This window comes from Linepithema humile, chromosome 7, assembly GCF_040581485.1.
Source record: "Linepithema humile isolate Giens D197 chromosome 7, Lhum_UNIL_v1.0, whole genome shotgun sequence".
NCBI lineage: Eukaryota > Metazoa > Arthropoda > Insecta > Hymenoptera > Formicidae > Linepithema > Linepithema humile.
In genome coordinates this window covers 4,761,898-4,779,783 of record NC_090134.1, presented here as the reverse complement: position 1 = coordinate 4,779,783, position 17,886 = coordinate 4,761,898, and the positions used below count along the sequence as shown (strand labels likewise).

At 35.9% G+C, this 17,886-nt stretch overlaps 2 protein-coding genes across 3 annotated transcripts in view; one reads left to right on the top strand and one right to left on the bottom strand.

The window, feature by feature from the left end:
* LOC105668376 (uncharacterized) overlaps window positions 1-17,886 on the bottom strand; it is a 189,104-nt gene that overhangs the window by 118,964 nt on the left and 52,254 nt on the right. Inside the window, exons 5-6 of the mRNA XM_067358994.1 lie at window positions 11,084-11,164; window positions 10,779-10,818 (exon numbers count right to left, since the gene is read on the bottom strand). Coding sequence (XP_067215095.1) covers window positions 10,779-10,818; window positions 11,084-11,164 — 121 coding nt within the window. The remainder of the gene's footprint in view (window positions 1-10,778; window positions 10,819-11,083; window positions 11,165-17,886) is intronic.
* Neto (Neuropilin and tolloid-like) overlaps window positions 1-17,886 on the top strand; it is a 112,117-nt gene that overhangs the window by 70,187 nt on the left and 24,044 nt on the right. For both annotated transcript variants that reach the window (XM_012360722.2, XM_067358973.1), the window contains one exon: window positions 16,703-16,963. In XM_012360722.2, the coding sequence (XP_012216145.1) occupies window positions 16,703-16,963 (261 nt within the window). The remainder of the gene's footprint in view (window positions 1-16,702; window positions 16,964-17,886) is intronic.

Genomic DNA, 17,886 nt, shown 5'->3' with positions numbered 1-17,886 from the left:
TGTTAGAAAACTCTTCCAAATTTTGTTTATGCTATTTAACACTTTAATTTTGTAATAAAATTAAATATTTTACTTCTTTTTATCGCCAATTAAATTCTCAATGTTATGAGAAAGAAAAATGAAATTTACTTGAGTTTAGTTTAAACAAAAACTTTGTTTCATTTCTTGAAAAAGCTTCCGTTTATAATAGCTTGAAAACATTCATCATATCCGGTGTAAACTTTTGCATCCTCGACTGCGATCCTCGACTTCCGCTTTTTAAATTCTCTAGTCTCTCGTTGCACTCTTTATCACGTGCAAAAGCGGCAGTTGCAACAGTCGGTTTTCTTCTTCGCAATGCTGTAAAATGACTCCTGCCACAAAGGGTTCGTTATCTCAATGACTGTCGCAAACGATGTCCGCTCGCGACACTCGCTCGCTGTGTAACAACGTCACACGATCCTCTTACTACGGTGCGAACTCTCGAGCATCATTTTGAGTTTCCGACTGAAGCGAGTGAACGAACAAACTGTTGATACTCACACGGTTGCAAAACGGTCGAATGATTCATCGCGAAGACTTCTTGTCGCGCTTTTGCGGTACACTGAAAGAGACAGTTGAACACTAAAACCCTTTCCGAGAATACCGTAAATCATGAGAGAGGAATGAATTGTAATTCCGATTATGTAAATTTACCGTCATTTCAAAATCCGGCACGAGATCGATGCCGTGTTTGACGTATTGATATTATCGAGCATCGTAATTGCTCCGATGATATTGAGTAGATATATAAATCGGTTCGTGTTGTAAATGTGTGTGTGAGAGCAGCGGCAAGATTGAAAGACACGCCGGCATAATAATATTTTTGCGATAAGCGAAAAGTCGAGAATGGAAGAGACAGATCAATTTACACGTGCACATTGCTCTTATACAGTTCGCACGTCATATCTTGCATCCTTTTTTATTACAAATTTTTATCTGGCAGTTTTATTAATTGATGTTACCACACGTACGTATGTGTGAATCGTTTCAATATTTTCGATATCGCGTCGTTTCTATAGAGATCGCGATGTCGCGGTCAATTTTTCGTTCAAATTTCAACGCTATATCCGGATTATTTGGATTCCATGTTTTACTTCTTATAAAACGACGATACTGTTGTTGCTACATGCGAATATCGATACCATATTTCAGTTGAAATGCTGGATTAAAGTCAACAATAAAAAAACAAATGTAAAATAAAACATAGATTCTAGAGCTTACTTATATTTATACGCTAGCTTTCTGATGGAAAGGTCCGACGATCTAAAAAAAACAGTTACCATATTGACGTACTGTATATTTATCTCGAGATATTTATTCCGTAAACAACGTTGAAACGACGTATATCGGTATGTTTGCAAATATAAAGTCATCGCGGGGAAAATTAAAACGTAGGTGGAAAGAGGAGTTGTGGCATCCAATGCCCATTTTTTTATAATAATATTAAAAGTTTTATACCTGTACTCTTCAAATATACGATAAAATAATATACAGATCTATCTGGCTTATCGATCAAACGTATTCGGATACACACGTTTACACCATCAACATGCTTTTTGCTTTTTAAATATTTTATCCGATGAAACAATATTTTCTACCATTAATGTTATGGAACATGATACATGCCATGTGTACACGGAATAGCGTTTATAAATATCGTAAAATATTCTATGCTGTGTACGGGTGATTGACTTTTCAATCAATGACAGTTTGAGTGCCTATTTCCGGGAAAGAAAATATAATATACAGCTGTTTGTTAAAAGCATAAACAATTTTTAAGAAATTATGATAAGTTAAATCTATTAACGTTTACAAAATAGAAAGAGTGATATTTTTGAGAAACTTTTTATCAATTAACCGTGTGTTTCAATATTCAATCTAATAAAAACATGCACGAAAATAAAAAAAATTTCCAATCGCTAGTCTGAATCAACAATATTTAATAGATTAAGATGTTTCCTACTTTTTATTTTTATTTATTTCGTCAATTTTATATCTCTAGTTTGGGTAGTCAATAACTATCTCAAATTTGACATATTTCAAGTGAATGATTCAATGACCAGAAATAACACTGAAATTCTGTTAAAATGGATAGCCACGAGACCGAGCAAGGACAAATATCGCGGAAGCTATCAAGAAACTTGCGAACTGTCCGGTAACATCTTAACGGAATTCCTAGCTTCTCCGATTATCTTCTCGAAGCTCGAGTACGTCATAGTATTCCTCCAACCCTCAGTAAACCTATCCTCTAACTAGTTGAAGTGGTAGGCAGCCTCTAGGCATTCCCAGTTAAATCGTTCGCTATTGAATCTCGCGCCACTGACACTCTCTGATGGTTGATGCCAACTGAATCGGCTATGCCGAGAGTTTGCTAGATGAAAGATTACCTATACTAGAATTATAGGAACAGAATGCCTATAGGGTTGAAGTCTAAACTTAGTTGAGTTGTTACCTGTCCACTTCAAGGTTCTCGACCAAAACACTAGACGACAGAAACATGAGCCAACATGACGAGCAATCAATAAAAATCAAAGATAATTTAATATTTGTAAAAGGAAATATATATGTTAAGTCGGTAATAAAATTGATAGTTATTTTGAAATATATAAATCATCCATAAGTCATCCAAAAAATATCTATGACTTTTATATTAAAAAGATGCACTGGATTATAATATTCCTTTTTTTCTTATGAAAAATTCAAAAATAATTCTATAATAGTAGACGTTGGAATTTATTATTGTATATTTAATTCAATATTTTTACTGTACTTATTTAATAAATATCAGTTTGACACTTAAATTTTTTGGATTTAATTTTTAATGAGCATTTGGTTCAGATTAAACAAAAGCGATGGCTACCAATAAGATAAAATAAATAATCATTATTGAAAACTTATATAATTGCTTATTCTTGTAACTCGTCATCTATTGTTGTTTAAGGATTAAACGTGACCAGAATCTGTAGACAACATTGTTTCAAGTTTGCAGAGAGTGGAGATGGGATTACCGTAACTGTCGAAAGTTTTCACCGGAACCGCAACTTCAAACATAAGGAGTATCTTCCGTATTGCAGTACACAGAAAATGCTCAAGGGAATAAGTCCCGAATTTATTGATCAAATTGGTCACGCAAGCTGTTGTCTGATAACTTTGTATGTAAGAAATTTACAAGTTTTATTCTATTCACGAAGACGTGTTGAATGCATCTTCGACACACTCTAATGTGAAGCAATATCTTTGAGTAATTTTCATGTTCCAATGTTATTTTTGAATCTGTCATTTGTTATAAAAAAATGTTTAAAATCATGTATTTATTTTGTCAGAAGTTTCAATAATAATGGAATTATATTTTTATAGTGACATTTTGAAGCGCTTTCACACATTCGATATATATCGCTTTGGTGAGTCATAAAATTTCGACAGTCAGAAGATGGGTGTCGATTCCATAAAGACATGTCAAAATTCGTAGGAGATATCACTCGACGTTTGCTTCCTACGAAATATTTCGACGATCTCTCGACATATTTCGGCGATCTTACGTTTTCCTATATCGTATTTTCTGAGATGTCCTCTTCGTGTAATATCTTACGACACGGCATGAGCAAATATTGATCTTCCATTAGTTCTGTCGTGTACAGCAGCAAAGTGTCTGCTCGCTCGAGGAAGCCCATTTCCTAATTACGAACTTGTATACGGGATTCTATTATACAATTTAGGACAAGCGCAAGCTAGTACATTGTTCGATACTCAAAAGTGCTTGTCAGTCCTTATAGAATATCATCAATTACCCCTCTGTCTTATCGTGACAAGTAAAAGCTTATAAGCGTCTTTTTTAAGTAAATTTTAAAAAACATAAAAATAAAATTTTTTCGCGCACAATTAATAAATAAATATTTTTAAAAAAATATAAAAACGTTATCAATAGTTGCAACTACATATCATTATGTATTTATAAATTGCATAAACAAAGTTTGTCTAGCAAAGTTTCTCTTAGAAGAATTTTGAAAAGAATTCCACGCTTTTCTGCAATTTTTTATGAAACTTTCGTAAAAGGTTAACCATATGGCAACCATATGGCAACATTTGGTACGAAAACACTTAAAACAAAGATTGAGTTGTTCCTTCAATCGAAATTAACTCCAGTGTTGCTGCGCGTTTGCGAGCGTGCAAATAAGCTAAACGTTGCTTCCTAAATTCTGGCAGAATGCTCTAATTGCGTGGGTGGAAATTTTTTTGATCACTCGTTTGTGTACACGATAGCACGTAAGCGTATCATTATAAAGTGTGCGCAAGAAACTCTTTTAAGCGTATCGAAATAACCGGGCACGTTAATGAGATCACGGCTGGTTGGAGACTGGATGAGAATGCGGTATTTAGGTAAAGCGAGATCGAACGTTCTCTCACGATCGTAAGACTTCATGCGCTCTTCCTCCGGAGAAGAGATCGGAGTTCGTTAAACAAGTGCGCTCGGTCGTCCTCGTTATTGCATGGTAACGAGATGGAAAACCACCACGCGGCTTTCTTTTCCCTTTTTCAATTAATCCCTTGACATCTTACTCCCTTCTCGGCGCTTATTCCAGGTGCATGCTGGCCGCGAATTTCAATCGGCGATAATGGAGCCCGAGTCTCGCCGATGATGCTAAAGCCGTCGTATTGTTTTAAACGGATTCGCTGTGATGCAAAAGTGCGAGCGCGCTTCTCACTTGAAAGTGCAATTAGAGACGAGTGTACACTTTAGTTGGAGAATTTTTTTCCACAAAAATGGCTGCAGCGCAGCTTTTAAAAATTGACGCACTGACTCTCATCACGCATACATTAAAAACTATTCACAAACATCAGCGGTGGAATATGTTTTCCTAGCGCTGTTGGAAGTTTTTATCGAGAGGAAAGAAGAAGATGAAAACTCTCATTTTAATTCGACACAAAAAATAACGCCTGCATAAAAGAATATGTTAATTTCCTTTGGGATAATATATTGTTATCAGTCGTCATGATTTTGTAGATACTGTTATCCCAAGAAAATTGCATGTGCTCGTCTTTAATCCATAATTTGCCGTTTGTGTACTTTTTCGTGATCGAAAGACATCACGCGACGTAGCAAACACGATCGTGAGATTGATGTAAATAAACCTCATCCGATCAAGGCAATTCTTCGCCGTCTCTCAGCTTTCTGAGATTCACAGAGACCGCTTCGTGGCTGCAACTCGTAAATTCTGCGGACTGCAGTCAAAGTTCATGAAGGAAGTTCGCGGTAAACGACCGAAGTTACCGGCGACACTTCGTTAAGATCGATCGGAAAGTTTGGTCTTGACGCCAAGTTAACCTGTTGGCTCGCAGTTATACGTCCGGAAACCTTTCTTCGTGGCTACCGGTCTTCCTCGTGTTTTTCTTATTCTGCTTTTCCACCAGTCTTGTTACCTGTAACCTCCAATTCGTCGTCGTTGTTCGCAAGTCCAATTTAAACCGTGCCGACGACAGCATGATTTTTCTGCTTTCGCGACGAAGAAACATGACAAGAAATTTACTCGCTCTTCGTAAATAAAACTTCTGTCGTTTCTCATTAACCATCTCGCAAAAAGTACATAACTTATAGATCTTATTTGCTCATGAATTTTAGTTTGCAATCTTTTTGCTACATCGATAACTTATAACGAGGAAATAATTATTTGATTGGTATCATTAATACAAGATTAAATTCAAAAGTTGCGTTAGATTTATATACATGTTATATCTAAAATATGCATAATATTTATAAGTAAATTTCCGAGGAAAAATTTAATGTTATATTTTATACGAAAATAATTTTCATATCTAATAACACCGTTTGAAATGCAAAGCAGTAGTAAATTATTTATTTAATGCAAATTTCTTATTCCTGTTGCTGACGTATTTATTCCGGATGAACTATTGAATCGCATGGAGTGCGGAAAGAGAGAAAGAGGGACGGAAAAAAAAGAGAACAAGCAATGATAGTCAAGGAAAAAAGAAACCATCGCTTCTAACTCGAAGTAGCGGAAACGTTTCCGCATGACATAAGGGGGAAGGGTGGGCATGGTAGAAGAGTCGTGGCTGAGTTCCAAAGTGGGACAGCAAATCAAGTTATCAACCACTCAGGAGGTAAGGGGGCCATCAAAGAACCGTTTAATGCGATCACGCGTAAATCAGGTCCAGGCTGAGGCTGACCTGTCGTCTCCGTATTTCGTCGAGCAGCGAAATACTCTAAGACCGGAAGCGCCACCGCGTTACATCAGAGGCCATTAATTGCGGTCGAGCGAGGCGGGCTTGTCCTTGAACGCGGGGCGACATTAACGACCGTCCTCAGAATAGTCCACCTGTCCACCAATTAATGCCGCTGAGATTGGTCCGTCGTCGTCGGATAAGACCATCGCTTGATTAATTTGACCATACGTAGACGTATATCTTACGAGACAGCAAGTTTTGCGCAAGACATATAATATATAGCCTTTCGAGAGAAGATTTGAAATCACGAAAATTAAAGTCACAAGATTCATTATCATAATGATAAATCAACGTACATATTCTCCGTTCTCTATATTCAATTCTCATTGAATTTCTTATTTCAAATCATCGTCTCTCGTTCCATTTTAATAATGAAAAAGAAGACGGCAGGTGAACGATGCTAAGAGAAATAAAATTGACACGCAGTCCCTGCTTAAACCATCGATATAATGACAATCGACAAGTTCATTTAAATAATTCTTGATTATTGAATTTTTCACTATTAATGTCCACTATCGCTACTACTTAATGTCTCTTTCAAGCAACATTTCCCAGCGAGGCTGCGCAAAGCGCTTGAAATCGGGAATTTAAATGTAGATAACGATTAAGATAGGTAAAGCCCAGTATTAAGCGGGGTTAAACTTTAAACGAAGTTCCTGGAATTCACGGTGGCTAAATTTAATCCGCGGTTGAGTCGAAAGTCTTCGAGCATAAGGGCTTCCATGCGCGAATAACTGTTTCATGGATAAACTGCTCTGATCATTCTGATAAACCGAAAAGTTAGATAATATATACCATATACTATATAAAAAATTTTATATTCTAAAAAAATGTATTCCATCATGTTAAACTTTCCACGGATAAAACTAATCTGCAATACAATTAATCGGTGAACTTGTTAAAAGAGTACACATTGCAGCTTAAATAAACTTCCGATCTTCCGATAACGGCAAGCAATACAAGAGAAACTACCTAGAATAATCTCGGCGGAAAAAGCAATTAAACTAAAGTTCGTCCCGACTTGGGTGAAACCGTGCTGATAGACGCATTCACCTTCATTCGTATCTATCGAGAATCGTCGGCAAACAGAGAGAACAGGATTTACCCTGGCTGCGGGCTAGTTAGTTTCTTCTCGCAACCGATCATCTCCTCGTTTCCCCCCTCCCATCCGCCAAACCTCCGACCGCCACCGCACCGCTGGCCATTGTACTTGCTGACCGACCAACGTGACGCGTCGTCTTGCGCTTCGACCTCTATGAATCATTGCGAGAACGGATATGATCTTGTGTAGAAACGCGAACGTGTGTTAGCGAATGGTACGTGTACATGTGTGCGTACTCATCCTGAATAAACGATATTCAGCCGTGCGTGTTCAATCGTATTCTAGTTCGAATCGTCCGGTAAGATGGCGAATCACGCTGACCGGATAAGGTGTATCTGAGAAGTATCGGCAATGCGACCGCAAAGATAAATAAATTCCCGTCGCGATCACAAATACAACTCGATAATTATCGCGTTCAGTGACTTTCCGCGATTGTCCCGACGCGAACATGAGTATTATCATATTGGCAAACGCGAGAATTATTGTATCTGACGGTTATTACTCGGCGTATCTCTTCGAGAGAGTATGAAAGAAATTTGTGACAGTCCCCATCGCCACAAAGAGCTCAACCACTTCTAGATTATTGGATATTTATTATTGGATGATAGCCAGGACATTGGCTTGAGATGCGTCATACAGACCGGAGAAGAGCGGACGGAGACGACAGTTTCGATGTTATAGTCATTTTGCTGAGACATGACATATTCGAGCAATGATAGGTCGTACGGCTATCATGCTGTGTACACTCACGAAATATATTTCAAAAATATACCTTTTGTTTCAATAAAATTGGAATAAAAAAATATTTATCTTATTGGTTTAAAAAATATATATAACACTTTCACGATTCAATGCACATAATATAAAAACCCTAAATTTTATTCTTTGTATATACGGGATTCGTTCTACAGTACAGAGAAATTTGTTTAATTCTCTCAACTTTCGTTGCACTTTCATGTGTAATTATTTTATGTACATTGATCCTATGATGTTATTAAAATTGCCAAGTTTTCAAGTGTAGTATATTTAATCTATTGTTCCTCTCTCTACAAATTTGATTTTCGGAACACTGAAATAAATCACGGTCATCGGCGATTCATTATGACTAACCGTTTGTCAGTTTAATATGTATTGGATGAGATTTTAATACCTCGTGCGTGAATCTCAATATATCTAGAGCGTAAAATACTCACAAATTACCACAATGGAAAATCACGTATAAAACGTGCGACATAATTTATTTCGCTGGAAAAAGTATAAAAGAAGCTACCCGTCACACGTGAAACAATGGTTGAAAATCATTTTAAAGAGAAATGGAAAAGAATTGCAAGTTCGTAAAGACATTTTAAAATATTATTTCTTTTGTGTCTTGTTCAATTAACTGAAGTGCTCTTAAGAGATCCTTCATGAAGAAAATATTTTCAGGATCATAAAGCACTCCAATTTTTTAAGCTTTGCATATTTAACTTTAATATTCTTTGTATTTTCTCGTTTTCTCGTTATATTATATTTCGTTTAATATTTAATGCATGAGAAATTTCAATGTTGAATATGTAAGGCTCGAAGAGTAAGACAAATTTGAGTGGTTAACAATTTTTCTCTGTAAAATGATTTTGTGCTTATAACGTGAGAGATAAAGCTTCCAATAGTACAAATCTCTACAAGGATGAGTGAGTTATCAATTGCTCACGAATTGTATTCAAGGTACATGAATATTTCATTCATTGTAAATTATGAAATAACGGTGAACACAATGTTTCCCATAAATCTTAAGAAACTTTGTCATTCAATAAAAGCTTGAAAAGCTTTAGAGTTTTTTCTCATAAACTATGAAAGTGAATCCGTCTATGACGCTTTTTTTCGCCTCTCTCCTCTCTGTGGTCCAAAAATTATTTTATATTAACGATTTATGACTCACTGAAAATAAATTGCATTTTTCAAATACTGAAAAATCAGTATTTGACAACGTCGCATGTTAACGAAATTTATACATAACATAAATCTCTATAAAAAACAAATTTCTCAAATTTCCTTTAACAAATTTATCAAAAATCATAAAAAAGAAAGATTGATACATTCTATGATGTTTTCAAGTATATATAATGACTTTTCTACAATTATTTTCATATAATTTTTATTTAAACTAAATCTTTTTTTAATTTTAAATTTAACCTTAAATAAAGCCAAGAAATAATTTAATGTCTAATTAAATTCTTATTAAAAAATTGATTTTAAATTAGATCAATGTGTTAAAAGTCTAAAATATTCAAAACATTTTGTAGTTAAGTTATAATTGGATTGCAATTTTTGTTTTCTTCCAGTTCAGTATAATGTAAGTCGCATCAGATCACCCGATGATATGCTATTTCTATCTCATAAAATTCAAATATATCATTACAGAGAATTCCTTTTCTTCTCTACTCTATCTTTCACTACTCACTTTCTTTAAACACCCTCTCTAACGAAAAATCTGTGTGCATTACCCTACATAGCAGTATGTTGGCAATAAACATTCGGTCCAGACTAGCAAACGTGGTATGAGGATGCACCATTTTCCAGGAGTTCCTGGAACAGAGCGGTTAGCTCGTGCAACTTCCGGCAAACATGCGAGACTCGCCCTTATTCGGCGGAACTCTATGGAAAATTCGATAGTCTCCCAAAGGGAAGCGTCGATCGTTACTACGAGGACCACGTATTCTAGCAATCGCCAGAAAGAGAACATTCGGAGAGCCCCACTCTCTATTTTTTTACGATGCCGTATTTTATTTTAGATGTAAAACTATTTATTTGCTTTATCGCTTCGTAAAGAGAGAGAAAAAGGGGGGTGAAGGGGGGGGGGAAAGCAGCAGAAATGCAACAATTCGACGGCAATATTCTCCTCTGCGATGCTTTTTAGTTGAATTTTATTTTCCTTGCATGCGAAGCTGTTAAATTCTGGCAAATTTTTTTTTAATTTATTTGTTTCAAGTGGTAGCAAACTAGATTTTTTAAAAGAAATTTTATAATACCTGAAGTATAGTACCTGAAGTACTAAATTGACGCTGGCATCTTTGAACTACTTTTTTCTATAATTAGTCTCTACATTTTATGTCTTTTTTTTTCTACTCAATATACATGACTACTTAATGTGCATTTCATTCATGATTACTATGCCTAAACATAACTGTTATTTTAATCAATTAAAAAAATTAAAATTTTATCCATTCGATAACTAATTACTATATATTTTATATTTTATTAATAATGTAAAATTGTATATATGTGTGAGAGAACAAAATGATTAATTATCTCAATGGTGTTCTCAAACAAATTTCTTAAACGCTTCTGTGTGTACATACAATATCTTGTATTAATATATAAATATAATATATCATTACTTTGATATTAAAATAATAATATTTTGATCTGGACTTACCAATATGATGCGCAGCAGTGAAGTTGATGGCTACGTTGATCTGTAAAATACAAAAAAAACTCCAGATTATAATAATATTCAAAATACTTTTTTACAAGTACAACAATTATTGCACGTATTGAATTTCTTAATTGTCTTTCAAATAGATATTTAATTTAAAAAAATATTTTTTTATAATTTAATACTTTTACGAATATTTGAAATAATCATAAATTTTAAAGATACAAAATACTATGCAATCATCGCAGAAACAGATTAATGTTACAATTAATGTAACAAATAACAAATAATAAGTAATAAATTACCTTAACGTTGCTCCACCGACGCCTGATGCCCCCCGGGCCTCCTCCTCCTCTCGATGGTAGTCCATCGATGGCTGCTCCTTTCTGAAAACACAACGATCGCGTGATGTTTCAAACGGCATTACCCAATAATAAACACTCTTCCGACGCGAGCTTTGCCACAGCACAACAAAGCAAAAACTCGAAAAAACATGAAATAGCACAGCTATAACCTATTCAATAGTCGCGGCGTTGGAACCGGCGGCAGAGAGAAATATAATATATCTCAGTCGTTGATCATAAAAGCTAAGTCGTACGATTACTGAATCAGCAATTATTTATAAATCATTTTATAATATTTGTCGCAAGCGTAATGTGATAAAATTGTAAGAATTATGGAGCGGGTTCCGCTGCCGCCTGTTCGACTGGAATGTAGCCGTGCGAATAGTATCAAGGTGATAGCGCGAGTACAAAAGCGCTCGTATGGCGCGAAAGTAAACAGCTCTGACGTCACGAGTTAGCGTCGAAATTCTTGGAAATATTTTCACGCCTATTTGTTTACGTGTTACTTTGTACCCTCTGGTATCCCCTCTACATTTAGACGAACAGAATATTATATTATTTCTACAAATAATTGCTGATTTACTATTTGCGTGATTAATCAACTAATATATCACAATCACTAATTGCAGGAGTTAAATAATCATCAATTAAAGAAGAATTAAAATATAATCCTTTATATCACGATCGCGATAATTTTAATATTGTAAGATTCGCACAACTCTCACTCAAACGTAATAAACGGTTTAATATCTTGGTACTATCTCTCTAGCTATCTTGCTATCGTGTGCTTTTTCATCATCTTATTAAAATTTTAATTATTATCGATAAAAATATTATTATTACATATTGAAAGCTTTTTTTTATTTTATTATTACATATTGAAAGTTAAACGAATTAATTTTCAATGTCAGATAATCTTTAATTGTTAATATTCTGAAATTTTTAATACTGAAAGAATCGCCATTCTGTTCTATTTAACTTTTGGTATCTGTGCCAAGTTCAATAATTACATTTAATCTGTATGCTTTCATCAAATTGAGTCTGCTTCATCAAAGTAAGACTGTACAAGAATAAATGTATAGGGTAAATGCATTCTTTATCAAATTAAAGTTTATTTCAAATTAATTAAAAATTAAATTTTGATTTTCATATATACAGGGTGTCTCAAGAATGTTAACATTTCATTAACATTTGAAACATAATGAGATACAATTTCATATCACCGATTACATTCAATTATGCAAATTGCAAGAGAAATTATATTATGCCTCCTTAATAATGTATAATATGTACGTAAGATCAATGCAAGCAGCGCTTTGTGATATTTCTCCGGTTCAATGCTATCCAATTTCGCTGAATTAATTGCAAACGGGCAATTCGAGAGCCACCCTTCGACATTTCGGTGACTATCCGTTAAGGCTGTACGGAAAATTCGATGGTCTTACCGAAGGGAGAGACGCCGTTACCGTGGGAATCACGTATAGCGATAGTCAGTGGGAAGTGGCATAATTCGGAGGTGGGGACGAGCAGCAGTTCGTGGTAGGATCGTATATGCATACAAAGACACATACACATACAAACTGAACTAAAGCACCCGGCGCAAATACGCTCTGGCACCTAACTGCGGCAGCATGAAGCGGATATGTGTGTACAGCTATGCAGTCCGGGTTTCTCGCTGGCGAGACTAGAGGACTTCCTCCATGACAGAAATTCAGTCTTCGCGGAAATACTAAAGTCACTAGCGGAGACTTGGTGATATGAGACTTTGCGCTGCGCCGCGCCGATGAGCAAGCTTGAACCAGATATTATCTAGCAGAATGAAATTCAGCGAGTTACGGCTTATGTCAACGTAACGATGTCCCAGTCCGATGACGAGGACGCAACGACGAAGCCGCGAGACTATCGAGCACGGTATCGTAAAAGATAATCCCGCTGCGCGCTGTCGAACGGTCGCTATTTTATTATCGAAGTTCCAACCGTTTATTTCCAACTTATTAATGAGATATGATAAGAATGATGTAATCTAGAAATAAATTCGGGGTCTACAATAATTAGAACAATTTGGATCATATTAGTTCTGATATTTTAGATATTTTTTTAAACAATATCTATCTGAACTTGTGCTAACAAAAAATGTACTTCAAAAAATAGAAAAATGTATGGTAGATGGATGAAAAAATGCCAAAAATCTGAGACACTTCAAAATATTTTATATTATTGAAAAAGACTGGAAAACTTCATTATTAGGGCTAGAAGGATTCGATGTAAATACTTCGATATCACGTTTTTCAACAAAATAAAGAATTTTTAAAGTTAATATTAGAAGAAAAATATATATTATTAATCAAGTGTCACAGCACACGACATTGTACAATAATATAATTCTATATTTTCTTCGTGAGAAGGAAACATCATGGTCGAAGTACATTTCCATGCAAAAGCAAGAGAGATCTCAAAAGAAAGTTCATCGAGTTTTTTGCTTCGAGAACGCTGATGCTCGCCGTCTATTTCCGCTTTCTTTCTTTTCATTTTTCTCGCTTTAGAGTGCGCGTCCTTGCCAAAGAAAGTCCAGGGGAAAGACCTATCGAGTCGCCATTCGAATGCTGCGCGCGTAAGCGAGAACATCCGGCCGCGAAGACGTGCGGCGATTTTTGCAACGTCCGTAAGCGATGCTATATTTTCGGCACGACCTCGACGTAACGATTTTTCCTCTCAAAACCGAGTTTTGCGCGACAAAACGGTATTACTATACGCGTTTGTCATTGACGAATGGTTATATGACGCGTTTCATCGGAGCTAGCCAAAGTTTCATTCATAGAAAAGCTTCAACGCAGCAATTACGCGCTTTCAAATGCATACAATGTAAAGGCCAGAATCATCAAACGGATCTGTATTGACGACTTTAATGTTTGTCAATAGCTAAAGCCTTTATAAGCTTTTATAAGCTTACACGTCAAATAAGCGCAAATAAAAAAGTTCGAAGAAAGAAATATTCAAACGCTATATTTTTAACAAGTCTTAAAAAGTCTTTTAAAGCAATCTCTCAAAAGTTTTACAAAGAAAAAATATTTATTTAATAAGATATTTCATGAATTAGATATTATATCAGATAACAACTTCATTATTCTCATTTTTATTCTCACTTTATTTTTACATCATCTCGACATTTTATTATGCAGCTACTATTTTTCTTCCTTCAGAATAGAAAGAATTGTAAATATTTTCCGCTAGTCAAGCATATAATCATAATGAGCTTTATTTGCTCCATGTATATTTTATATTTCACAGGTCTTTTATATTTGATGAATTTCGCATTTGCAATCTTTTTCCGAGAACTCTTTCAAAGTATATTCCAACAACAGTTATTCATGAACGCTTGGCAAAGACAGCTTGCTCGTGCAACAATTTCTAGACGCGCGACCTTCTAGCAAACTCAGTCGTCATCAAATAACATTCCGATTCCAAAATCGCTTCCGCAAATATTCGATGGATGAAATTCTTGAAAAGTATTTAAAAATACTACTAATTTTACCTTATGTATTCCGGCAAAAAGCCTCCGTAACCGCGTACGGCGTTCTTGGCGCGATCTGGCTATCTAAAATAGTCGGATTATTTTTGGGAGTGTATTGAGAACTATTTATGTCCAAGGATAAATATATCGACAATTGCTATATGGTCAAGAGTCAATGTTTCCTTTATCGCGTGTGCGTTGTCTGCGAGACGATTACGTCAGAAAAACATCGGCCACGCACAACATTCGATTGCAATCACATTAGATTCTATTCGCAAATTTTTTATCATAGTAAGAATATTGATAATTAACGATATTAGAGAGATTTAAATTTGAAATAAAGTAGAAAATTCATTCTCGCTGCATACGGATATCTAGCAACGGATATCTAGCAATCGCGGCTCCAATAACGTGTAGACACGTATAAGGGTGTGTTACGTGGATAATAGGATGATCTTGTGGTTGCCCAGGGTGATGTCTAAATGCGCATAGTCAAGTGGTCTGGTGGTCCATATTCGACGCGTACACACACGCTCGATTGCACACGCAAACACACGGGTATACGTAGATATCTGACTAGAGCCGGAAGATAGAGTGTATCCTAACGATCGGTCTCGCCTGAATAATTTGCGGATAAGTTTCGTACGTGCGGAGAAAGTGAAGTCGCATTTGCATCTCTACGGCCTCATTACAGATCGCATCGCGGTAGGTAAGAATTTACTGGAAACGATGGCGACACGTTTCGCCCCCGACTTTCCGAGAACTATGTCTCTTTGTCCTGACGCACGTTTGCGATAACAGACAACGTTAACATTATTTCTGATTATTTCCGTCTGTAATAAATGCTGAGAAGATAAGTGCCTAAAATAAGGAGGACGTTAAAAATATATAATCAGCGAAATGATTATTATCTATTTAATGCAGAAGAATGAATATACCGCCTTCCAAATATCAGGTTCATTTTTCGTCATTACGGTGCTTCTGAAACTATGTTACAGCTGTTTCTCCTGACACAAGTATTATATTACATGGAAAAATGCTTTGTAAGCTCTACCTACGGTAGCTCTAACGTGGTAACCAGCGAGAAAACAACGCAGCTTCGTGTCGCAGCTTCTGACGAACAATTTGGCTCAGAGCCAGACTGACTTCCGGGGCTAACGACATTGGAATATTTGTCGAGTAACTCGTCCGACCATAAAAGACGTTCGCGTTGCAAAATTTGTAGAGACAAAAATGTGCTCCATTATTACTATTCCGTGCATATTTTCGGAGAAAAGCCGAAATAAGATATGTGAACTGATTGTATAATTCAAACGTGTCATTTGCATTAATCATTTCGCATAATAATATTATGAATCACATATGCATGATGGTTTGATACCTGAGTATACGGCCGATTTTACATATATATCGGATATAGTATAATATCGGATTGTATGTATGATTGTATGTATAATTATTAACTCGTTGAGTTGCAAAATATCATCGCATTTAAACATGAATCGCGGTTATTGATTAACTAAAATCGCGGTTATTTAAGTAAATATTCATTAACAATTATTGTCATTTTATATCGTCAGTGAAATGGATTTGTTTGCCGTCGCATTTCATCACTGCTATTTTAAAGAGGCATGTTATTTCTGATAGAATATTCATTAATTTTATCAGCTCATTAAGAAACCAAATTTTTCTCTGTCAATTTAAATAATTGCCACCGTTTTACTTCTATCAATCGTACATTCAGTGATAATAGACGCTTATTTTGTTTTTATCTGCTTGTAATGCAGAAGATAGTGATGTTCGCATTGTCATAGTAACGCTGATAAGATTTTATGCATCAAAGCGTTAACAAGCGCTTGTGCGAAAAATCTCCACTAGACAATACCATACCGACGAGCGCGAAGCTTGCATTTGCTAGCCTAACTGTTCCGCACCTCTATCGTGCTCTATCTTCATGCTAGGACTTCCATGAACACGACCATCAAATACATCTCACCCTGCTTCTACACATCCTTCCCTCTTTATGGTGTACTTGCTAACGGTCATGTGGTTTCTCCCTCTCATTTCAGCTGACAAAGGTATGCTGTTGAAACTCGACTTTCGAGACGAGTTTAAGCTCGAAGACAGCCCGGATTGCCGTTTCGATTTCCTTGAGGTACGTGACGGCCAGCACGGTTACTCTAATCTCCTCGGCAACTTCTGTGGCACGAATTTTCCCCCCGAGATCACATCGAAGACACGGTACCTCTGGCTGCGATTCCACAGCGACGAGAATATCGAGGGCAAGGGCTTCAAGGCTGTGTGGAACATGATACCGAGACCGACTTATCGTAAGTCTCAGAGTCATAAAGTTTTTTTTATATCACGAGGGACTCTCCTTATCAAACTTTCTTCGATTAACTTTGACTAAAATTCAATTTTTAACAACGGCTAATAACTTGTAAGTCAATTGGTGCATAAACAAGCAAACAGATAATAGAATGCCGCGACGTTGTTTAAAAAGACATTATTTTACCAAGCATTTTTTTAAAGCGCTTTTTTATTTTAGTCACCAATTTACGTTACAAGCTAATTATTTTTTATTTATTCCATAGTATTAAAAACATCGACAAGTATTTTTGAGAAAATTCTCTCTCTTGCGAGGTTTTTCTAAATAACAAGGTTTTAAATTTTATCAATATCCAGAGTCGCCTCCTTTTTCTGCTTGCGCCAAGAATTTGTCTCAGTCGTAAGTTCTGTTTAACTCTGATCTACTGCTAGCCATTCACTTCTCGGGCGTGGGACTCGTATATCTTTTGAGCGTGGAACTGCGGATTACTAAACTGATCGATAACGAACTTGAGATTTCGCTCTAGTCCTTCCTCACGCTTGTTCGCATGATTCTCGCGTACGCGGTGAGAACTTGTTGCTGAGATAATTGATCCGACACAATGGCGATTGAAACTAATTTATCCGGAATACCCTGCGTTAATGACACGTAATAACGGCATAATCAACGCGGAACGAAAGCTTAACTGATCTTTTGTGCATACCGGTCCGTGTTTCACAAAAGCGTATAATTGAAATTCTAGAAGTGACGAGGAAAAAATAATTTCTATTTAAATGAATTCTAAAGATAATACTTATGGCATGAGTAAAGGTAGCGCAACCAAATCTAAAACGGAAATCTCTATTTAATGTCAATGTGCAAATTGTCATATTAACGTATACGTAGTAAATTGTTTAACCAATATTGAACTAGAACACTCGGCGA